Genomic DNA, 25,083 nt, shown 5'->3' with positions numbered 1-25,083 from the left:
ACACTGGCTACACCATGAACTCTCTGTTAACTTGCGTGGTACCAAGACCCCCGTTGTGTTAAGTCAAATATAACACCAGGGATATTGGGTGGCAGGCAGGAACTTCATGGAAAGCGATGCTGCATCTGATCCAAGCTTTTGTGGATAGAAAACAGAACAAGAACATCTACCCAGCCACAAACCCTGAGTAAGCTGCTTTCTTCCAGAGTAGGAAAAAAGATCATGTTCATATCTATCTTCCACGCCTCAGTACAATGGATTGCACTAACTGTTCCCTACCATTATGTGGGGCTGGAACTCTCCCAACTAGAATATAGGTGCAGAAAAGCAGTAAAGTTAATTCAGACCAACGCCAGTGGGCAAAGGAGACGTACCCAGAACCGGCATCCCTTTTCTTAAATTGGGGGATGAGACAAGGAAGACAGGAGGAAATGCAAAGTCTGGTATAAACCTGCTTGTATGGCACATAGCCTTTTCTTTGTGCATGTCTACAGAATAGTCAAGAGAAAGATACTGAAAAAAGTGAAATGCCAATTTAGTGTCTGAATAAGTTATTTTCCCATGGGTTTTTTACAGCAGTTATCACCTGAGTATCAAATAGGTAGAATATTGCTGAAGGTCAAGCAAGTCTATTACTTCAATCACTAACACCACAAGGTTTCAGACATTAAGGCCTGGTCTACTCTCAGTTTTTGTACTAATATAAGTATTTCAGTCAGGGGTGTGGGGTTTTTTGTTTGTTTTTTAAATAGTTAGACCAGTAGAGCTTACTCCCCTTTCCTTATGGAATAAGCTATATCGGTTGAAGCACCTTTGCACCCATAGAGCTGTGTATGTACAAGGTAAGTTGGTAAAGCAGTACAACCTGTATTTATGAGGTTAAAAAGAAATTAACTCAACCAAAAGAAACTGGGGGGGGAAAAAAACCACTCCACTCCTAACATACAGCATCACAATCGCAACCTTTGGAGACCTCTCAGGATTTTATTCTTCTACACAGTAGAGAATGCCTAAGAGAAAGCAACTAGGTTTTCTGTTCAAAACAAGCACACCAGAAAGCTCACCATTGCGTTCTTCATGTCTAAGGCTCTTCTTTGCAACTTCTGCCAAGGCCCCAATGCCAAGACCAACAGCTAGTCCTTTAAAACAAGAGGAAAAACAAACAAGTCAGTGGTGAATGAGCACAAATATGCCATCTGTGTATGCTTAAGCCATTTGATACATTCAGAGGATACTGAGAGGTAGCTCTTTTGAAATCAGCCTTGACTGCATGGATTGCAGAAATATCTGCTTTTCCTACAGATAGGGAAGACAAGACTTTAGCATTTATAAATGTACAACGTAACTTGATTAGATCTGGCTTTTATGATAGTATAAGCTAACAATTCAACACTAACCCACCCTTCTCCTAGATCTCTTCATTCACTCTAGATCTCTTCATTCACTCTGGCATGTCAGGGCTATATTATTATTGACGAAAAAGTTCTAGAATACTCAGCTCACAAGCATGCTGCAAAAGAGTGAAGCAGTAGGGTTCCACACACCAGTTGTAGCGAAGCTTTAAAAAGTCACTCTGGAGGAAGTCTATTTGGGAAGGTAGGTTACAATACTGCTTTTGATAGCACAGTTCTCAGGAAAGAAAAATCCTCCCGTTCACACTCGTCAAGGAAATTGCAAACATGTTCGGACACAGAGGTTGCTAGCGAAGTTTCAATGGTAGAGGCAGAGGCTGAAGCCAAATCTACACAATAAAACCACCAATCACACTCATAAGCAGCTAGCAACATTGTTGGGTCTAAATGCCAATTGTGCCCAAGCCATCAACATGGTTTAACAACAAGGTCTGGCCTATGTTATATAGGACAGTGATCTTCAAACTGCAGGTTGCCACCCAGTACTGGGTCATGGAATGAATGTAAGGCACTAGGTCGAACCACCAACTGGGCTGTTAAAAGTTCTTTCGGCGGTGCTGCCTGGCTAAGGCAGGCTAGTCCCTACCTGTTCTGACACTGTGCTGCGCCCCGGAAGTGGCCATCAGCAGGTCCGGCTCCTAGGCAAGGGGGTCACGGGGCTCCATGCACTGCCCCCGCCCGAGCACCGGCTCCACACTCCCATTGGCCAGGAACTGGGGGGGTGGAGCCGCTGGGGGGCCTCCTGTCCACGGTGCTAGGACAGGCAGGAAGCCTGCTTTATCACCCCTGCTGTGCTGCTGACCGGGAGCCACCCGAGGTAAACCCGTGCCCCAACCGCCTGCCCCAGTCTTGAGCCCCTCCCCCCATACTCAGAGCCACCTCCTGAACCCCAAACCCCTCATCCCTGACCCCACCCCAGAGCCCTGACCCCCTCTTGCATCCCAACCTCCTGCCCCAGTCATGAGCCCCCTCCCACACCCTGAACCCCTCATTCCTGGCACCACCCCACAGCCCTCAGCCCCACACTCCAGCCCTCTGCCCCAGCCCTGAGCCCCTCCCACTCCCAAACCCCTCATCCCCAGCTCCGTTGGGTCACGGACATCAACAATTTTCTTCATCTGGGTCACCAGAAAAAGGTTGAAAACCACTGACGTAGGAGGTCAGGCTGAGACGATCAGAGCAGACCTTTCTGGACCTTGGAATCGATAAATGCCACCTGCACTGTAACTGTCTCCTCAGCTTGTGCAGCACTTAAATCAGTGCTCCCCCCTAAAAGCTGAGTGGGAATCCAAGAGCTATGGCGATAACCACGCACTACCTTTGCTAGGGGTATAGGCTGGCTTCCTTCCTTCATTCTTTCAGGCCGTAACATTTAATTTGCTGGTTAAGTCAGGACCCCAATGGTATTAAGGTAACCAAGCCAGCCAGCCCTACATCTCAGCTCTGCAAATCAGGATATTCCAGAATGCACTGCCCCACATACTGCTAGCATATGTTCCATATGTATGTCCTCCAAGGACTGTAGCCCCTGCTGAGCACCCTGGGATAGTATCCCATAATGCACTGATACAAAACAGCCAGGCAACATGTACAGACACACAAGGACAACTAATATGGTTGTGCTTGCAGATGGGAGGGTACTTGTGTACTAAAAACAAGAGTTCTGTGGTGCCAGTTTAACAAATATGGGCCCAAACCAGCTGACACTCTTGGCATAATGGGTCTCTCTCCTTCCTCCCAATTAATTCTAACTCCCCGTAAGATTTTAACCAATATATGTACTCTCCACTCAGAACATAGCTCCACCTTTATCTCAGACATTAACTTCTCCACAACCTAAACACCCAGTGCAAGGTTAGGCATTGCCACAAGCAGCTCCAGTGATGTTACAGTGGCTTATTATTAAACATTAACCAGCAGGGATTATTTTTCTTTGACTGATTACATTTCTGTTTACATATTTTATTCTGATAAGGCAGTTCACTTTCAAACTGAACTTTCAACCTCTTGTATTGAGATTTGACAATATATGAAGCATACAAGTTAAATAATAAAACTCTTCACTTAATAGCATCTTTTAGAGGATCTCAACATGTTTTTAAAAAGGTAAGGATTTTGAAGCTATCAACAGTAATAAACCTCTCAGATAATTAGTTACAGGACCAATAACCTTGCTCATGCTGAATAATTGTGTAGCCATATAGCCTCAGCAGTTGATAGCAGGGAATAACCAAGGCTGTTTTGGTCCCACAACCAAACATATACCTGACTGGGCATAACTTAACAATAAAGGTTAGAGCCTAAGTTCCCTGTAAGCTGCGCGGCCACACAGGCGCTCAGGGAAGCCACCTGGCCGGGACCTGCCACAGCCGGGGGAGGGGCACCACTTCTGCTCCCTCTCCCCCAACCCAGCCCCAGACCTGCCACAGCCAGGGAAGAGGTGGGCCCCAACCCCAGAGCTGCTGCAGCAGGGAGAGGCACCTCCCCGCCCAACCAAGGTGCTGCTGCGGGGAGAGCTAGTGGGAGTCCTCTCTCCCAGCTGGATCACCCTCCTGCACCCCAAACTCCTCATCCCCGGCCTCACCCAAGAGCCTGCACCCCCAGCCCGGAGCCCCCTCCCACACTCCAAACCCCTTGGACCCAACCCGCCACAGGAATCTTATTATGTGCATCAATATGGAAGTGATGTGTCACATATTACCTCCATATTGGTGCACATAAAATTCATTCTGCACATGTATGGGAAAAATTAGAGGGAACACTGGGTTAGAGCCACTGAAGGACAACATGAAGACACTCAAAGATGTCAGACTCCATCCAGTAGAGTGCAGGCACTAGCGATGGGCAGAAAACAAGAATTCTATTTCATGAAAAATGATGGTTTCAGAATTTGTTTTCATTCCATACTGGAACAAGATGGAGACCTTTCAAAGTTTTTCCACAAGAGAAACCACAAACAAAAGACACCTCTGAATCAGATAGAACATGCACTCAAATCTGGGTCTCCCAACTACAGATGGAGTAATTTTTCTAGGAAAGGTTTTTAATCAGAAAATGCTTATTCATTGGGAAGGATTCTGAGGTCCAAGACAGGAAGGAGCTATTGGCTATGGTCTCCTTCCCAATGTGGACCTGAAAAACTTTCTTGATGAATCAGCATTTTCTGATTATAAAACCTTTCCTTGAAAAATTCCTCTCTAGGTGACACACATGCAATAGCAAGCACTATATTACAGAACTAACAGTAGCAAGCAAAAAGAATCAGACAGGAAGATTTAAAGAGAGCAAAGAGTCCTCACCAAAAGAACAAGGAGTCTGGTGGCACCTTAAAGACTAACAGATTTATTTGGGCATAAGCTTTCGTGGGAAAAACCTCACTTCTTCAGATGCACCTGAAGGTTTTTACCCACCAAAGCTTATGCCCAAATAAATCTGTTAGTCTTTAAGGTGCCACCAGACTCCTTGTTGTTTTTGTAGATACAGACTAACAAGGCTACCCTCTGATACTTGATACTCCCCAAAAGGCAATTTTCTAGGTTGTGAATGAGTGCTGACATCAAGCTCCAAGATATAGCTCATTTAGCACCAGATCTGTTGGTAACACTCCCATTCAGAGCTCTGTTTTATTGTTACCGCAATTCTAAACTAGTTTGGCTCTAACTGGTCTCTACAGTGTCCCACTCAAATGAAAGACTAGGGACCAGATTCTATCTCAGTTACCAGTGTTCATCAGGAGCAATTCTAGCACACTTAGAAGTACTTTTTGCTTTACAATATTACAACTGAGATCAGAGTCTGGCCTAGTGCTCTTCATCCCTCACCCTAAAGAGTTTCTAATCCAAATTTAAAAACTACAACGCAACAATTCACCCTGCGAAGAGGCTGCAAGGGTTTACACTGTATAGAGCAAGGGATTAAAAAGGAGTTTGTTAAAAGTAGCACTTCTTAAATTGGAAAATTCCGTGGGATTTTCTAGCAGAAAACGAGTAACAAGTGTCAGCCAACAACTGCTCGAAACAGGAGAAGAAAAAAAAAAAATAGGCTTAGGCAAGCTTAAGCCTTGGCTGTTTTTATACTCCTGCCCCTAAAGACTTAAAGGCTATCAGCATCACTGTGGTGGTCTGAATCTGATTGAGTTATGGTCCTGTGAGCATTATACTGAAATTCAGTGCAACAACCCCACAGCAGGTCTGCTGATATAATGAACTATTTGGAAATGTAACAGGGGAATAAGACAATATACAAATCTGGTCTAAACACAGTGGGGGAGGGAAGAAAGTGCCCTTGGGGTGGGTGGGATCCTGCTGCTTTGATTGTTGCTATAGAGCAACAAAGTCTGCAAAGACAGTAACTGACTGTACTGCAAACCCACTCCATTCATCAAGAAAAAGCCAACAAGCCAGGCAACAAGCTAGTACAAATATTTTAAATAACTTGAAGACTTTTATTCCCATGAAGAACACATCAGGCAGTCCCCTCCTCAAGACCTGGTGCATTTCACTGGTCCCTAAGGCTTACACAGAGCATTTTTTTTTTTACATCTGAGTTTTCACAGTTTCATGTCTCTCTCTATTCCCCTTCCTGTTATTTACTGTAAAGTTGCAAAATTAAAAAATTAAGAGCACAGGCCTAATTCATTGCTGGTCGTGTAACTCCATTGACTGCAACAGAATTACACTAGGGACTAGTTTGAGCTTTATTTTAAAAACACTACATTTCCTTTTCACTAAACTCATTTAGCATTCATTGTTTATGGGCTCTTTAGGGTATTTCTCGGCTCACACAACAAAGACAGTTCACAAGAAGGGTTAAGGGGAAGGTGACCAAGCAAATATTGCGAATATTTAGGCTTGGCAGAATTTGATCTAAATAGATAGATGTGGGTAAACATCTAGCTCAGCTGACGGACTGAAATCCACAAAAAGATATTGATCAGTAACAGTTGGTGGGAATGCAGCCTCCCCTCCTTGCTCCTGAAGGGATCAGGTGTCACTGGCCTTGTTGCAGTGCAGAGAGTCCTGGCTCTCATGGGCCCACTCCCTCATTCCTGTGATAGCTGGACAGCAATGGGCTCTGTGAGCTTCTGCAGGGCCAGTGACACGGCTACAGTCCTGGCCCACCAGAGCAGAGACCCCCAGCCAGGACAACGAGGACAAAGAGCACCCACCGCAGGGGTGGCCACCTTGGTGCTGAATGGCTATGCCCTCCTCCTCCTCCTCATGGCCCTAGGATTCTGCTCTGCCATGCCAAGAGTGCAGGCTGCCCTTCCCCCCCTTTACCTATCCCTTGTCCCTGCAGGATCTGATGTCATCAGCCAACTACAGAGAGCCCATGAAGGCCCTGCTCACTCACTCAGCAGCCAGAAGTGTGGGAGCCATCCCTGGGCAGGAACTGTTCAAAAGCACCCAGGGATTGCTCCCATCCTCCTCCTTGCATCCCTGGCTGGGGGTCTCTGTTTTGCCATGCCCAGACCACAGCCTCCCCCGCACCTTGCACCCTTGGTGTCTTGGGCCCCTCGACCATGCAGGGAGCCCCACTATCAACACTGCCCTAACCTTAACCCCAACCCCCAATCCTACACCCCACTTAATTTCCAGCAACTGTAAATATTAAAAAATAAAACATTTATCTTAACTCTCAAAATTGGGGGGTGGGGGGAATAAAAATTGAATCCTGCCAAGCCTACAAATACTGCAAGGAATTGATTAGACCCAACAAGACACTAATTTCAAGAAAATCCATTAATATTTGTTTTTCCAAACTTCTACATACTCACCATCCCAAAGGCTGTGGTTTTCAGCCTACACTACCTGACTGTTTACCTCTGAATAGAGGCAGCCTTCTAGAACAAAATCCACACGCTTCCGGGCTGATTTTCAGAGGGGCTGAGCATCCAGAACTCCCAGTGAAGTCAACAGGAGATGAAGCTGCTCAGCACCTCTGGAGAGAAAATAAACAAGTCTGCTGGTGTCAAAATATAAAGTGCAACCGTCAACTATGCTTTACCCAGGCATATGGGTAAATTCAAGGCTACAGCCTACAGCTTTCTTTTCCATCAGTGTATTGTTTTAGACATTTCCCAGGTGCCTGCTAATTCCCATTACGCTACAAACTGAAATGAAAACATGAGCCATCCTGGAAGCAGGTCCGTTCCAAAGGAATGCACTCACTGAGCAACTGACATAACAAAGCTGATGGATGCTGAACAGTTTGCTACCGCTCTGCACAGCTTGCCAAGCTCTGAAGGTGAAAGATATTTTCCCCTCTAGCAGCATGTGCTCTGGGTATGGTCATGTTGTACACTGCAAGCATTATACAGAGTGCTGCAGTGCAGGACAGATTGACCATCTGCGTGCGACAGCTTTGCACAGCACGAATCTAGCCATTGGCATAGATTCCTACTAGCTTCCTGAGCACTAAACTCACCCCCAAAAATGTAAACAAAGTAATCATCAGTCCTGAAAATATTTTAATACAATAAAAAGAACGGACCCCATATATTATGGTTGCGCCTGTACTTTGTGGTGAGTTGCTCAGAAACCAATTACAGCTAGAATGACTCCACTGGAAGTTTCTAGCATTTAATAGCCTCAATAAAACACTAAGCTCAGCAGAACCAAGCATGTATAATGCATGCAAGGAGAGACCAAAGTTCAATGAAGGAATTTACTTCTAGTCAGCATTAAATTCCAATTAGTTCACAGTGTTCTATGCACACACTGCAGGAAAGAATCCTCAAGCTTTAAGGCAGTCTACACCTCTGCTCCCAGAAAGGCTCTGATTCCAGGCAAGTTCCCAGCAACAGACCACATACTTAACACCCTCTGTTACTGAAACCTCAAGCATTCCCGTTTCAGCACGAGGGCTCCAACAATAAGGCAGCTGGAAGACCAGTATGTTCTCCAAAATATGTCCAACTTGTTCAAATTCACAAGGGGGAAAAGAAAGGCACCTGTCTTGTTTCTTGTGGAAGAGAAGAAGGAAAAGTGGCATGAAAGAGCCTGGATACTCAGTTCAGTATACTCTAGGGTAGAGGTTCTCAACCTGTGGCCCAATCAGCACGCAGCTGCGGCCCATGTGACATACTCAGTGCCATACAGGTACGTACATACATACATACATATATTTGTGTGGATGTGGCCCACATTATACATAGAGAGCTGCATATCCGGCCCATAATGGTAAATAGGTTGAGAACCACTGCTCTAGGGAGTGTTGAAATCTAACCTAGGTTTTCACCTCCCCACCCATCCTTCCCTAATAAATCAGAAGTTTCCCATCTCATAAGAAAATGAGAACTAAAACTGCTACTGTCCCTCCTCAAGAAAGTTGGAGAAAGGTCAAATGCCACTCTGTAGACTCTACATCTTTTTAATCCATATTCACCTCTCAAGCAGAAATCTATCCCAGCTATTCAATATACTCTCTAAAAATTTCTTCCCCATCCCATATGCATCTTCAAATGAGATCACTGATATGTAAAGCCCTCTCTCAAAGTTCAGGGAGAACAAACAACTCAACTCATTGTCAATTTCCTTGCTTTTAGAAGTCAGGTTAGACTCCAATGGACAAGGGCAATGATCCTTCTATACAAAGACAGCAAAGCCACTACCACCGCTAAGTATCGTAACAGGCAGCTGATGGAACAGAAAAGATCATATCCCAATGCTAAGTGTTTTCGTCAGATCACTGCACTCTTGTTCTCACACACAATCTCAATCGCTTCAACGTTCTAAGGAATATAAGTAGATGTGCTGTTAATTCCCATTAACCTGTGAGGTATGGTCACTCTAGGGGTTCCCCTTCACTGTTCAACATTTTGTCTTTCTTGCCCTGCCTCTTTTCTGCAGCATATCTCAGACTCCTTTCTGCAGCCGTTCCCATCTGCTGGCATTGTAACTGCTACCTCTCTTTAGATCATCGTAGGTGCAGTTTTCCTGTCTCCAGCACATCTTCTATTGAGAGTGCAAGCACCTCCAATAACCAGGCCCTGAGCTTTGAAGTTACTGTGATTACTGCTGCAGAGCAGTTCAAGGAATCTCACATAGGCAGTATACACAGCACCAGAGTTTTAAAATGTATTGTAAAGATTTAAGGAGCAGAGGGTCTTTACCTCATCAGATTAAAACAAGCAAAGTAAAACCACTGTCTGGAGTTACCAGATATGGATTTGCAGTATAATGTTTTTATTATTAAGTACATGTGCAGGCCAAAAACAGTTCTAAACTTAGAGTAAATAATGTACAGAAGCTGCCTTTAACTGTAAACGGAGCCAAGTCTCCGCACATACAGACCCCACACTTGCTTAAAGTATTCTGAAGTTACAGTTCTCTCTCTCAAGCCAGCCAAGACCCAGGTCTCTTAATTAAGGAGCTTTCCCTCTTACTCCAGATGATCCATCATTCTCCTGATTCTGTGTTACCTCCTCCTTACTTCAGAGGAGAAAGACTCCTTCAAACATTAGCCAACCCACCCAGCCACCAAAGGAGAGACTTTGCCTATTGAATCAACCCACCTGTTGCTTAACACCTATTAAGAGGCTAACAAGATCACAGAGAAGATCATACTTCTCCTTATTGTTGCAGAAAAGGCTTATCAATTCCTGACACTATCAAGGAAGAACCCATGGCAGTGGGGAAAACTGAACAAAACCCCCTCTGTTCCTTCACCAAGATTGGAAAAAGCAAACCAGGAACCAAGAACAGGCTGAAAGCAACAGCCCAGCTGTTCTTGACCTCAATTTCAAGCTCCTCAGAAAGGAGAGTGATGTATGGAGGAGTGGTATGTTTTCCAAGTGACCCTGACTGTAAACAATGTATTCCCTGCCCCTCCCTGTTTTTTTTTTTTAATATTAAAGTTTCACTTCTCTCCTCCCCACCCATTAAGGGTAACTTTCCAGCTTGAAGCATGAGTCAGCCATTCCTCATGCCACAGTCTTGAATGCAGAGACCTGGAGCTGTATACCCACAGTACTGAAAGTCCAGAGACAAACAGCATGGACAGTTGCCATTTCACATCAAGCAGCTGTCAGCAGGCAGCTAGGATAAATCTGGTTACATGGAAAATATGAACAGACAGCAGTAATGCAACATGCTTTCTTCAAAACATGGGTTAGGGTGCAGGAAGCACTAATGTCAGTGCTTCAGGTCGGAGGAGGCCTGTAAACTCTCAGAGCTTCAAAAAAAAAATTGTTTTAAAAGAGATGCTGTTATTCTAAGAAGTGAATCGTGATGCGTTGTCCTCTTTATGCAGCAGAGCAGAATGAGGTGGATCAGGAACCCTGCACTGAAATGCAGAGCTCAGATTCCCTGCAGGTGTTAAGAGTCTTCTCCCCACATCCTACAATTTAAGTGTTGCTTATCCTAAGCAAAGCTACACTGCAAGGAACTGTTCCTTTCCAGTGCTTTCCAGCATGCGTAACACTAACACACACACACACACACACACACACACTCCAATACAAGTAGGCTAAGGGGACTACTCCTGTGCACTGACAGGTCTGAACATGGTATTAATAATCTGGGGATGTCTAGATTGTGTGTGTGTGTTTCAAGCAGATTTTGTGAAGTCCTTATAGGTGTGAGAGGCTCTAAAAACACTACTTGAGAGAAAACTCACAATGTAATTATGCTGCATTTATCTATAAACAACATGATCACATCTAAGCAAAAGACTGCAAGTTTATTGATTGCAGAATAGGGGACTGGGAGTCATGCACTTCCACGAGCATTTTCCCATTTGTAATCTGGGTGTAATACTTCCCTTATCTCAGGGAGGATACTGTGCAGTTTCATTAACATTTGTTATGCCCTTTGAAATCCCCAGATGCAACGTGTTATGCAAGTGCCAGCTATTATTACTGCTATAAAGATGTTTATCTTAAAAAGCACCTATCCTTTCAATACGAGCCCAATCCTGCAAGCCATTCGTGCACAGAAATCCCGCTGATTTCAGTGAGAATTCTTCACAAGGAAAGCTTGTAGGATCAGGCCCTACATAATCTTCCAATTAGAAAGTGGTTTATTAATGAGTTAAATGCATCGACCACGTCTGTTCTGCAGGTAAGCTCCCCATCCTCCACCAGAATAATACATTTCATAACATCTGGCCACTAATCAAGTGAACAGTATGGATCAGTTCAAACTAAGGCAAGCTACTCTAGTACTTCATGCTGCTGAAGTAACCAGAGGAAGGTTTCCCTCGAAAATAAATGAATAAATAAGCAAGTCTGCAGGAGCAGAGGCATTTTTATTGGATAACAGGTAACTAAAAAAACCAAAGGTGAAGGAACAGAGTATTATCAAGAAGAGTAGCAGCACCCTACCAAATCCTCCACACAGAACTTCTAAGACTATCATGTGTTTCCACTAGAGGCAGACTGCTACACGGCAGCCGGACAATACAGGAGAGAAGAAAGTGACAAAGAGCCAGGTCTCAGAACATACGCATCATAACAACTTTGGGGGTTTGGCCTCTACAATGCGTCCCACTGTACCGTGGGCCAGATTCATCCCTGCTGCAACTCCACTCAGATTAGTGGATGCGATCTGCAACCATAATAAAGCAGCATGAGCTGAGCATTGATCCAAATCAGCCATTTGTAGCAAGGCACAACCGAGTCCTTAACTGGAACAGAGGTGGTTAGTGTTCATTACACTCAGCTCTTCCCTGCTGCCTCACCATCAGCACCCTCATGGTCATTGACTAATACAAATACATGCACAAGTGCCAGGCCCTCACACACACACACACACACACACCCCTCACCTCCAAAGTTAGCGAGTCTCCCAAGCCGTGTGACTGGCACCTTCCGCTCTCGGGCCCGTTCACTTAGCTGCATGATTGGAAGAAACAAAATAAGAAAAAATTCACAGTGAAACTCAGCTAAGAGAGGTTGATGCTACCAAAGAAAATAACATAACTTATTTGATGCTTTAAGACCTACACCAAGCTAGAAATCAGCATCCCACAAATCCCACCCTAGGTATTTCTAGGGCACTGAACCCTGTAGCCTCTAGAAGCTCATGTTTTTCCAAGCGAACATAGTGTACCATGCAAATTGTAAACCGAAGCAAACATTAAACATCTCCAGTGGCAAATACTGGGGGAGCCATGGAGAGGAAGCAAGAGGGATTAAAAGGTTTGTGTTCATGTCTAAGTAGACCCTATAGCTAACTTGGCCACCCTTTGATCTACAGGACACATACCTTGCATTAGTGAAATTAATCCTCTTGAAAGTTACCAGGTTCATAGCACTATAGACTACCCCTCCAGTTACAGGTGCAGTACAAGCACAAGTGGGTTTACTAAAAGCAGCCCAATGGGTTAAATTAACTGTGAATCCTGGTAACATCTGGTGTGGGGTTTGGAGAAGGAGAGAGAGACAGATCAATGATGGCAAATCTTTTCGCTGTGCACTCTCTCATTCCACTATAGTCTCTCCTCCTTCTTTCACATGAGGGCAAGGTACAGCATTTGCAAGATTATGCCATTCTTAGGTATGTTTATACTCTGGGGTGGAAGTTCAAGCTTCCCATATGCTATCCTAATAGTGGGGGCCACCCTGACCTGGAGGGATCACACACTCAGTTCAGAGGAATTCAACATATAGTGCCCACTCAATCTTTCACACCCCTACTGAGACTGCCTACAGCTGTCTGCACCTGCTCCATGTCTCAGTCTGCAAGCCAAGAGTAAATATAGACCCTTAATTATCCTAAGCATGCAATGGCACCCGAGGGCCCAGCATGGGGAGTGACAGGTGAGCACCTGTTAATAGAGAACAATTCTAATTTCATGTACACATTTTAACCATCCTCTCACAGAAGATGAATGGGGGGGAGGGGAGTGACAGAACAACATTGCATAGACTAAAATTAAAACAAACAAAAACAAAAAACCAGACACCGTCCCCTTTACCACCCACGTAGCAATAAGCCAAATTCGGAGGAGGAGCCGGAGGAGAGGGTGAGGAAGGGTGATTGTGTGGCTAAAGCAGAGGACTGGAAATTAATAAATACATACCATTTGTTTGTGAGGTTTGTGTTCCGGATCGGTTTTGGCCTGCCTGGCTTTATCAATATCTTCAGCTGTTAGCCCACTGACAGAGGAATGGTCCTGGTGAAAAGCCCTGTTTTGCCCAAAAACCGCAGCAAAAGGATTTCCAGGGTCCCTAAAGCCTCCAAATAGCTTTGCATTCACTTTGGCGGAGAAAGGAATCTGCCCTGGGCTTGCATCTCCAATCTCGCTGACATTTCTAAAAGGTCCGTTTGTGGCGTAGGTGTAAGCTGGACCCTCTGTACCACTACCTTTGTCGGGCTGGCCTGGAGATGAGAAGTCCTTTGTAGCATTTGACGACTCTGGCCCCGAGAAATTGTAATCGCTCCCAAAATCCTCACCAAGATCAGTTAAGTTTTCTTGCTGTTTACCCAGATCCTGCAAGTAACATTGGAATGGGTCAGAAACCAGAAATCTAAAAAACCCCACAGGACACTCAAAGACCCTCTTAAATGGGAGTGTAACTAGGTCATGCTGATTTCAAGGGGAGGTACTCAGATATATCCAGTCAATCCCACATCATAGGTACACAGGAAGGTACAAGAATTCTGGAGACCATTTATATGGAACACAATACTTAGCTACTATAGCGATGGGTGCAATAGACCTGATGACAGAAATGATCTGCTATCTCCCTCCCCCCGGCACCCCTCACACATCCTTCCAGCACTCAAGACTTTAGTTTTTATCCTTCTTGCACTCTTCCCCATTATTCATAGTTTAGGTATTTTTACACCTTAAACTCTTTCAGAAGTACTAGTCGAACATCTAATTGTAGAGCAGTTTAGCTCAACCCCACATGGCTGATCCCATAAATAACAGAAAATAGTATTTCTTTAACCAGCCAGCAAGTTATTGTAGTATTGTACATTTCACTGTGAGCATGATTATTTTGCGCTTAAAGCAAGGGTGTGACCTCACAGCTAAGCTCAATGTGAGGTGTTGCCGGGAAAAGTTTTCCAACCTAGCTCTGCCAACACACTTGGGTCCTGACTTGTGATACCTGCCTTGCTATTCCAGATATCTGCGAATACTGCAAAGTGATTGGCAGTATCAAAGCAAGAAACAAAGCATTAACTCAATGAACTGTCTAGTGCCCCTGGGACTCCAGTTACCTGCCTCAGCCTGACCCTGTTGCTGAGAACTGTAACCAAATCAATGTTTTGATTCTTATACAGTCAGGCAGACAGCAGCATATTCTAGGCTCTTTCCCAAATGCTAATTATTTTCCCCCCATTTGAGGAAGAAATGCAGGACACAGCCCTTCCTGTTATGCAGGCAGGTCTCGTGTAATTCCCAGCACCAACATTACTGAGGGAGGAAAAAATCTTTAATCAGTGCGGCAGCAGCAGCCACCTCCCACCAGGGTATGAAAAGAGCAAATTTCTTCTCTTCATACTTAATAAGAATTATCTTAAGTCTTAAATGGTCAATATTTGGCAAGGGCTGCAAGGGATGGAGACAGTTTCATTTACTGCAGAAGGTTCTTTTTTCCATCTAGTAATATACATTCTTTCCTGCCAAAGCCGATCAGAACACAAAAGTACTGTCATATTAGACCCTGGGACCAGAGAGATCGAAGAAGAGTTTTAAAATAAATATTGTAAACCTGGGATGGCAAAAGGAAAACTAAAATTAAGGTAACGGCAGCCAAAAAGTTATCACAACAAGCACTGACAACCAGATACACTTAGGGGGCTCTGCAGGTCACCAAAATCATGGCAAACTTCAACCAAAAAAAGACAGATTCACAAGATTTTAAGGCCAGAAGGGACCATTATTATGAATGATCATGTAGCCAGGTGTCCTGTATAATGCAGGCCATAGAATCTCATCCAGTAATTACAGCATCAAGACCATAACTTGTGTTTCAGCTATAGCATCTCTTTTAGAAAGACATGCAAGTTTTGATTTAAAGACTCATGTCCTCCCAGGGCACTAAGCACCAGATTTTCAAGAGATGTCAACACCCTGGGTGCGGAGCACTTTTGTAAGTCTGGCCATAAGGATCACAATAGGCGCTCCTGAGCGCTTTTGAAAATCTGGCCTTTATTTAGGTTCCTATATGGGAAAATGACTCCTTTGAAACTCCAGCCCAATTGTGGGCACTGAACACTTGAAAATCTAGCCCTGAGTTCTTCAGAAAATACTACCTGCGCCAAGGGGTATGGCAGAAGAGTTGCAAAGCAGCAGAATTCCACAGAGGAAACAAGAACTGGCTAAGTGCAAAGGTAGAAAAAATTCACCTTATACAAGTCCATTCTCACAGCCAAATGAGAGAGTTAATCTTTAGCAACCGAAGTTTGTAAATATCTAAGCTGCTGACCTTCCCTTTTCAATCTTAGTCAGACCTTAACTTTTGACAAGAAAGCTTTTGGTCCATAACCGGGATTCCCAGGCATTACTACAATACAAATAAGTTATCTGGAGGGACAAAAAAATTCCTACTGGATATTTATCCTACTGGAGAACAAGATCTCCCATTCGCTTTGTGTTTTCATACCACAGTCTCAGGAAAGAGACCTCCAAACCTTAAATCCTCAGCTCATGACTCTTTCCTGGGAAAAACAAAAAAGCAGCCATGAACAGTAGGCCTCCCAGGTATGTCTTCGCACTTGGAACACACCATGCTGCCCTTTTGTGCTTGCATCTCAGGACGAGAGCATTGCTCTCAAAGCACTTCAGAGTGCATGAGTCATCCATATGCCAATCCCTTCACCTGTGCACAGAAACAGGAAGATGTGTGCCCATTCCATTCACCCAACAAAAGACATGTACCCAAGCACTCTGGTTTGGTTGTGCATGAGTCACTCAAAGATGCTGTATTTCAAGAATGCTGAAGAATGAGGTTAAAAAAAAGATCCCCCACCCAAACTGTAGAAATCACTATTTTGACAATGTTGATTTAAGATAATTTTTTTCAATATTCTAGGAGCTATCACCTGAATTTTCCATGGTTTAGTATTAACAATCCGTGCCTCAGAATACCAGCAGACCTTGTCTATGGTCTCAGCATCCTGCAGCAGCTGGAAGGACCCTATGTTACTCCTAGGGGAATTCTGTGCAGAATTTATGTCCCCCTTCTTTCCTTCCCGGCAGAAAAATGATTTTGATGGGGAAGCAAAGAGAAGCCACGAGAGCGGTCATGCAACCCTCCCCAGCAGTATGTTTTGGGTGCCCAGGGCAGCCGGCAGAGAGGCAAATCACTGTGGGGCAGGACTTAGGACTAGGGAAGACCCAGCTGGTGGCTCCTACCCTGTGCCGGGCTCAGCTGCTAGTTGTGGCTAGGGAGGATGGGACTTCCTCATCCCCTGCATAGCATCCGGGACAAAGTCAAACCCACCACACAGTGTTCTCCCACCTCTGTGCAGCCAGTGGCCTGTGCTACCCAATGCCATGCTGGAGCCTCCACATTTATTTGACAAATAAAATTTGCAGAATTTTAAAATATTGTGCGCAGAATTTTTAATTTTTTTGGCACAGAATGCCCTCAGGAGTACTATGTGCAGAGACCCACCCATTACCTCTTACACAGACGACACCTTTCACAGACGAGCAATGTACAACCTGTGAGAGAAAGAAGCCTTCACTCTGGGAAATGGCGAACGCATACAAGTCTTCCTTACCTGCATCTTTCCCATGGCAGCACTGAATTGCTCTTCAACAGTGGTCTGAAAGGTCCTTGCAATGATAACTGCATCGCCACCAACAACTCCTTGCCGCAGCTGTCCTACTTGGGTTTCTATGATGGCCTTACTGAGCTTAGCCAAGCCTCTGATCAGCATGATGGCATCACCTGCCATGACTGACCCTTCAGCGCTGAAAAACACAATAGAGAATCATGGAATACAGCAACAGTAAGTAGTTGAAGACTTTATCTTATCAAACTGCTCACGAGAGTCCTGTGCTTCCCTGCAGAAAATGGCAGGGAAGCAAAGGGAAGCCGGGGAGGGCGAGGGATGTGATTATGGGTACAGTGTTGGGGAGGAATTGCCTCCCAAAAAAAACCCACAGGCAAGGCATGGGGAGCACATGGGGTTACATGCCACACACACACACACACACACACCCCATTTCTGCAAGCATAGAGCTGCCCAGCTGAAGGAGGCTGCCTCTGAATCTGCAGCTGGGTCCTAATGCCAGTTGTGCTCCCCTTCTGTGTGCCTTTCTGTTTTCTGTGCAACAGTGAGTGCCTGTGGTGGGGCTGGGTGGGGGAGGGGAAGGGGGAAATGAGGGAAGAAGGGGTGAGAGGGTGGGGGAAAAGGCAATTGGGAAGGAAGGGGGAGGAATAAGACAGGGGGAGGGGAATGTGGGGGCGAGGGGAGGCAGATGCAGAAGAAAAGGAAACAGGGGAATCATGGGGGGAAGCAGGACCCTGGCATGCAGCATCCCCTCAGCAGCAGCTGGGGCTCCCCTGTTAAGCAGGCCCATCAAACCCTCATCTTGACAAGCCCCATCTCCCTACATCTGGACCCCTCCCTCTGATGAGCCCTCCACACCCAAACCCCCACTCAAAGCCCCATTCCCGCAGCACCCAGACCCCCCACTTAGTCTCCCAGACCCAGACCTCCCCTGCTGAGCCACAACCGCCTTCACCTGGATCCCCTGCAGAAACCCACTGCACCTGCACCCAAAACCCCCAATGAGTCCCTGTGCATCCAGATCTCCCACTGAGCCACCCACACCCAGAAACCTCTCACCCCACACGTGGATCCCCACCCACACTGAGCCCTCCATACTTGGATCTTGCTGGGCTGAACCTGCCGCCCACACCTGGTGCACCTGGCATAGAGGTGCAGGCCCAGCCCTTGCACTGTGTCAGGGTCAGGTGCAGTCTCACTGCCAAGTCCCTGTACTGGGAGAGGTGGGGGCTTCAGGGTGATCTACCTCAATGCAGTCAGTGGCCTGTGCTCCCCACTGCCATGCTGGAGCTACATTTATTTATTGACAAATAAAATTTGTAGAATTTTGCAGAATTTTAAAATATCATGTGCGTAATTTTTGGCACATAATTTTTAATATTTTGGTGCATAATTCCCTCAGGAATAAATTGCCCTCCGCCCCCTTTGGGCAACTGCTTATCTTAGGAATCTCCACTTACAGATCCTATAGCCAATTGACCAACCTGAATGCCAGCCAGAAAGAAGCCCTGTTCCTACAAATGTGCACAAAGGACACTATTTCAGGACTCGCATACCTTCTGATTAATACAGAACTGTTCTAGGGAAGGCAGAGTTAGGTAAAGCCAATACATTTAGGTATATGGTCCCACTTCCCTTCCTACTCTATTCACACAAGCATCAGTGTATGTGTTTGACATCTGATTATCAAGGTTTGAAAGATTTCCTTAATATCTTCACCCAGACTAGCAGGAGGTAGAGTACCTGAAACTGCCATGCTCTCTCATTTGCATACCCACCACACCCATGCCTTATTAATTTACACGGACACATCTTCAGTCCCCCACCAGTAAGTAAATCCTGACACTGCAGTCTAGTTAGTTAATTTTGTCCCGCCAAAAATAGCATTACTAGCCCCCGTTGCACCACATGCACCCCAGTGGGTCAATTCTCAGCTCTCACAGACACACGAAGTTAGACTTGTTCTCAGCTGTCCCGCTCCAACCATCTGCAACAAGTCAATTCTCCTGCACCACCTCCTGGTCATGAAAGAGGTATGCAGCCTCCCACCTACAACTTCCCATGTGGGCCACTCTGCTGCTCCCTTTTCTTAAATGAGAAGCATGGTTGCACTGCTCTGTTTCCCTTCTCTCCCCACCCATACTAGAACAGCACTCCTGCCTCTCTTCCCCCCTCCTGAAAAAAAACTAGTGGCACTTAACCATTCTGCTGTTTTCCTCCCCCTTCCTAAGTAGGGGCCAGCAGGCTCCGCAACCATGCTCACATGGACGAAGTTTCTTCTCACTTCTTTTTAGATGACAAATCTAAGGAACTCTCCCAGACTGAGGTGTCACTAGAGGAGGTTTTGGAACAAAATAAGCTAAACAGTAATAAGTCACCAGGACCAGATGGTATTCACCCAAGAGTTCTGAAGGAACTCAAATGTGAGATTGTAGAACTACTAACTGTAATTTGTAACCTATCATTTAAATCAGCTTCTGTACCAAAGGACTGGAGAATAGCTAATGCAGGGGTCAGCAACCGATAGCACGCGAGCCGATTTTTAATGGCATGCTGGAGCCTGCCGGGACTCCAGCGTGCCATTAAAAATCCTGCCCAGCCCGTTCTCCTCTGCCCTCCACTCCCCTCATGGGGGCAGAGAGCAGAAGCATAGCCATGTGCACGGGGTGGGCAAATGGCCCCACTCTCCCGGCACAGCAAGCCGCAGGGTTCGCGCTCCTGGGCCAGAGCACCGCGCCGAGCGCAGCAAGCTGCCGGCCCCTCCCCTGCCTTCTTCCCTCCCCTCCCCTGGAGCCCTACCGCCGCGCACGCAGCGCTCTGGGGGTCGGGGCTACGCGCCCCCACGGGGCAGTGTTTGGCTCCGCGGGGAGGCAGAAACACTCCCCGCTCAACCAGAGCCCTGCCACCGCGCGCGCAGAGCTCTGAGGTGCGGGGTGGTGCGCTCCCGCAGGACAGCGTATCTGGCTCTGCGTGGAGTCTCATGGTAAGGGGTCAGGGGCCAGGGGGGCTGGATAAGGGGTGGGGGCAGTCAGGGGACAGGGAGCAGGGTGGGGTCCCAGAAGGAGGGGTGTTAGGGATGGGGGGGTCTCTGGAGGGAGCAGTCAGGGAGCAGGGGGGGTTGGATGGCGTATGGGAGTCCCGGGGTCTGTCGGGGGGGGGGGTGGATAGGGTTCAGGGCAGTCAGGGAACAGGGAGCAAGGAGGGTCCGGGGGGGCAATTAGTGTGTGTGGGGGTCTCTGGAGGGGGTGGTCGGGGACAAGGAGCTGGGGGGGGGGGTTATATGAGTCGGGAGTTCTGGGGGTCCTGTCAGAGGGCAGGGAATGATTGGATAGGCATGGGAGTCCCGGGGGTCTGGCTGGCGGCGGGGGTATGGATAAGGGTCGGGGCAGTCAGGGGACAGGTAGGGTGTAGGATCCAGTCAGGGGACAGGAGGTCCTGGGGGGCAGTTGGGGGCAGGGGTTCCAGGAGAGAGTAGTCAGGGGACAAGGAGCAGGGGGGTTGGGAGTTCTTAGGGGAGCAGTCACCCAGCCCTCTCCCCTGAGCCCTGACCCCCCACACACACACCCCGCCCTCTGCCCTGAGCCCCGCACACACCCCAGGCCCCTGCATCTTCCTCACACACCCAGCCCTCTGCTTGACTCCTTCATCCCACCCCCACAAACCCTTTAGTTTAGTTATATAATATATAGGCTTATAGAGAGAGACCTTCTAAAAAACATTAAAATGTATTACTGGCACGCAAAACCTTAAATTAGAGTAAATAAATGAAGACTCGGCACACCGCTTCTGAAAGGTTGCCGTCCTCTGAGCTAATGTGACACCAATTTTTAAAGAGGGCTCCAGGGGTGATCCCAGCAATTACAGGCCAGCAAGCCTGACTTCAGTACTGGGCAAACTGGTTGAAACTATAGTAAAGAACAAAATGTCAGACACATACATGAACATAATTTGTTGGGGGGGGGGGGAAAAAAGAGTCAACATGGTTTTTGTAAAGGGAAACCATGCCTCACCAATCTACTAGAATTCTTTGAGGGTGTCAACAAGCATGTGAACAAGGGGGATCCAGTGGATATAGTGTACTTAAGATTTTCAGAAAGCCTTTAACAAGTCCCTCACCAAAGGCTCTTAAGCAAAAAACTGTCATGGGATAAAAGGGAGGCCCTCTCATGGATCGGTAACTGATTAAATGATAGGAAACAAAGTGTAGAGGGACCCAGCCCCCTCTCCAACCCTCCCCCCCCCCCCACTCTCTGTCCCCTGACTGCCCCAACCCCATCCACACCTACGCCCCTAACCACCCGCCGGGACCCCAGCCCCTATCCCACACCCCACCCCACCCCCGTTCCCTGACTGCCCCGACCCCTATCCACACCTCCACTGCTAACCGCCCCCATTCCCTGTCCCTTGACTGCCGACCCCCTATCCGATCCCCCCTGCTTCCTGTCCCCTGACTGCCCCAACCCCTATCCACACCCCCGCCCCCTGACAGGACCCCAGGACTCCCACTGTAAGGGGACCCTGCCCCCTATCCAACCCCCCCTGCTCCCTGTCCCCTGATTGCCCCACCCCCTATTCACACCCACACACCCCTAACTGCCCCCATCTGACCCCCTCCCGCTCCCTGCCCCCTGACAGGCCCCCCCAGGACTCCCATGCCTATCCAACCCCCCTGTTCCCCGTCCCCTGACCACCACCACCCAGAACCTCCGCCCCATCCAACCACCCCCTGCTTCCTGTCCCGCAACTGCCCCCTGGGACCTCACCCCCTATCTAACCCCCCATAGTTCGCCCACCTCTGCGCTACAGTAATCCAAATAAATAAGCCAAAAGTTTTTTCTTCTGAGCATAACTTTTCCTTATATTGGAAGAGCTATGAGTGCAACATAAATAGGACACTCACTACTCTGCGTGTTGTGCTAAGCAGGTTTGCAGTTACAGGCAAAACAGTGTTTTCAGTTTATTTCACTTTCGTCTCCAGCAACTTCACTGTACTAATGGTCCTCCACAACAGTTTTCAGGATTCCGAAATGTCTCCTATCCAGTCCTGGCTCACTCACCCACTCTGATAGAGAACATAGAGGCATACACTTAGGCACAGAATGCCTTCTAAGGCTTGATCCCCAGTTGGAGAATTCTCTATACTGGCCTCCAGACAACGTCCTTAACACTTCTGGCTGCAGCCTCCATTGGGCACTGCCAGAGGGACTGTGTATTTAAACTGTTTCCTGGGTAACTGCAAAGGCATGTTTTCATTTTTAGAGTGTGTTCTGTCAACACATATATGTGCACAATGATTTTAAACTGTTAGTACATTCAAGCGCTATAAACTCAGACAACAGCATGTATGATATTACACCCTACTGCAAGCCATTAATGACTGAATCCAGTTATTTTCTGAGCAAATGCAAAGACCTTTCTTGTAAGCAAACTCCATTTATCAATCACATAGAAGTGACATGTGTTTCCTTGCACTAAGATAGCTGAATTCCAGGGAAACCTAACTGTTTCTGTAACTCAAGTTACAGAAGTATTTGTTTAACACAGCAGAATAATCAATGCCCAAGACTAAGGGTAGCTAATCTCCAGTCCAAAGTAACAAAGAAATATTATAAATTATGTGGGCCATGCTCTAATTACAGCATAAAATCACACAGCCAGAAACATAGGTGCTGACAGTGTACTTGTGGCACAATGAAACCAAATATATATTAGAATTAAGGCTCCGCATGCCACTTTTTTGCAGGGGTCACTTTGTAGGATGTACCTATAGGCTTCAGAATGGTAAAAAAAAAAAAAAAAAAAAAGAGACCAAATAAAACTGACTTCTGAATCTCTCTGCTTTGAAGAGTTTAAAGTCAGCCTCTGAATATTAATGCAAAGTTTCTTTATGTATTTTTAAACTTAAAAACTGTCTTGTAAGATAAGGAAAGAGGTTTACTGCATCTATCAACAGAAGGGTTTTTTCACCCATAAATACTGGAAGTTTTTGCTAGGTCTTAACTTAAAGAAGTATCTGCAGCATTATCCCTGCAAATCAGACTGAGGGGAAAAAAGTAGCCAGTATAGTATTTCAACTTGGACAATAATGCTAAGTATACAAATTCACCATTATGAAGTAGTTAGGGTTTAATCTCGTGTTTGCAGTAATACAGGCAAAGATCACTGTTGAACACACACTTCATCTTTTACACACTTGGAGCAATGAAAGAGATGGTGCAGTAACAGCTACCAGAGCAAAACCAATGGAATCAGGGAAAATAAGGGATTGATTTTTAACATGGAGTCCTTCTAATACAAGTTTAAATCAAACTATCTGGGTGAGAGGAAGAGAAGTTCATGAAATGGTTCTGTTACCATACCTAAAAGAATGTGGGTGATAAGACTATTTTGGAAGTCTTATTAATTTTGAAATTAATAGAGAAGCTAAAGTCACAAATGGAAATCATATATTGCTCAATGTGTCCTCATCCTCCACTGCTAAATATATCAATGAGCAAATATGACCAGTTCCCCTTTGTTAGTTTTAGCTGTTAGAGCGATATTGGGTCAAATTTGCTGCTGACAAACCACCGCTGATTTCTATGGGATCACATCCACTTCTGCCTGAAATTTAACCCTACCACCCCTAAGTGCACTGTCTGCCATTTTAAAAATTCAAAAGCCTCAGTGATGTGCCCGTCCTGAGCTGCAGAAGGGCAATTTACTAGAAGCAAGGCATACAATCTGGTACTCCTTCATTCAGCTAAAGAGACATGGTGAGCTCATTTTTATAAAAGAGGTGGGGAGGAACGTCACAAAAGTATTTAAAATACTCAGTGTTACCCTAAAAATATTGCATAGGAAAATGTATCAAATCAGAAGCCACCACACTAAATAGTCCCAGAGTCCACTATGAAGCAAGATTTGAAAGAAGGCTCCAAATCTCCTACTATATTAAATCCCATTACAAACATCAAAAAGTAGATCACATGAAGGAAAAGGGCTTATTCACACATGGCTAAATTGGAAATAAGTTTGCTTGCTTAACTGTATACAGGGAATACAGAGTATTCCTGATATGCTTTGTTTTGGGTTGTTTTTTATTATTATTTTTTGGTAGAAAAAAAAGAATAAGACCCATAATAATGCCCTGGACAGCTTACATTCTAACTTGATCAAAACCTGAGCACAGCTGAGGTGCATGAAGAGGGGAGAACATCAGTGCTAAGGAGGCCACCAACAAATGAAGGCTGTCAGAAACAGAAGTGAGTCTCAAACAAGCTCAATGCTCAGGAGAGCACATAAAACTCTTATTCTGGAAGGGATGTGGAAAGCAGAAGTCAATGGGACTACCAGGGCAAGGAGAGGGAAGCATGGAAGAGAACAATCATAAAAAAAAAAGAACAACAGGTAATCAGGAAGAAAAGAAACACAAAGATTATGTATTTTAATGAGAGCAAGTGAGGGACCCAGGAAGAAAACAGACAACTTGTTAAACTGAAAAGGGGGGGGTGGAGAGAAGCACATCACAATTGCCACACTGGGTTGAAGAGGGTTTGGCGGTTATTGAGTAGAGGGACCAAACTTTTGTGAACACCCACTGCAGCAAGCAGGCTTTGTTCCACAAGGACTCTGTTCCACAAGGACTCCACCTACACTACTAAAAAAAAGACTGTGCTAGCAAACTCTCCATGTAAAACTTGCTTAAGGAGTGGCTTCGGCCTCAGCTTTTCAGAAACCATTTTAACCACATTGTACCCTGCCTATGCCATTGTCAGGACAGGCAGGCAGAGACTACTGCACTTTGCATCCAAGGTATTGACAAACTGGCCCTTTTTTTATGCTAGCAGGTTTATGAGCCTGGCTAGAATAGGGTCTGTGACTGGCTGACAGACATCAACCATGGGTTATTTTCCTAGTATAGACAGGGACACGGTGTTTGGGTGGGGGAAGGCAGAATGCTGTTGATGAGGCTGGAATCAAGTCACTTTAGG

At 46.0% G+C, this 25,083-nt stretch overlaps 1 protein-coding gene across 1 annotated transcript in view; it reads right to left on the bottom strand.

The window, feature by feature from the left end:
• COQ8A (coenzyme Q8A) overlaps positions 1-25,083 on the bottom strand; it is a 72,828-nt gene that overhangs the window by 34,447 nt on the left and 13,298 nt on the right. Inside the window, exons 2-5 of the mRNA XM_054021727.1 lie at positions 17,096-17,288; positions 13,437-13,847; positions 12,180-12,246; positions 1,065-1,139 (exon numbers count right to left, since the gene is read on the bottom strand). Of these exons, the coding sequence (XP_053877702.1) occupies positions 1,065-1,139; positions 12,180-12,246; positions 13,437-13,847; positions 17,096-17,288 (746 nt within the window). The remainder of the gene's footprint in view (positions 1-1,064; positions 1,140-12,179; positions 12,247-13,436; positions 13,848-17,095; positions 17,289-25,083) is intronic.

Source organism: Malaclemys terrapin, chromosome 3 (assembly GCF_027887155.1).
Source record: "Malaclemys terrapin pileata isolate rMalTer1 chromosome 3, rMalTer1.hap1, whole genome shotgun sequence".
Taxonomy (NCBI): domain Eukaryota; kingdom Metazoa; phylum Chordata; order Testudines; family Emydidae; genus Malaclemys; species Malaclemys terrapin.
The sequence above is the reverse complement of the archived record's forward strand: the minus strand, read 5'-3'. Positions and strand labels throughout refer to the sequence as shown.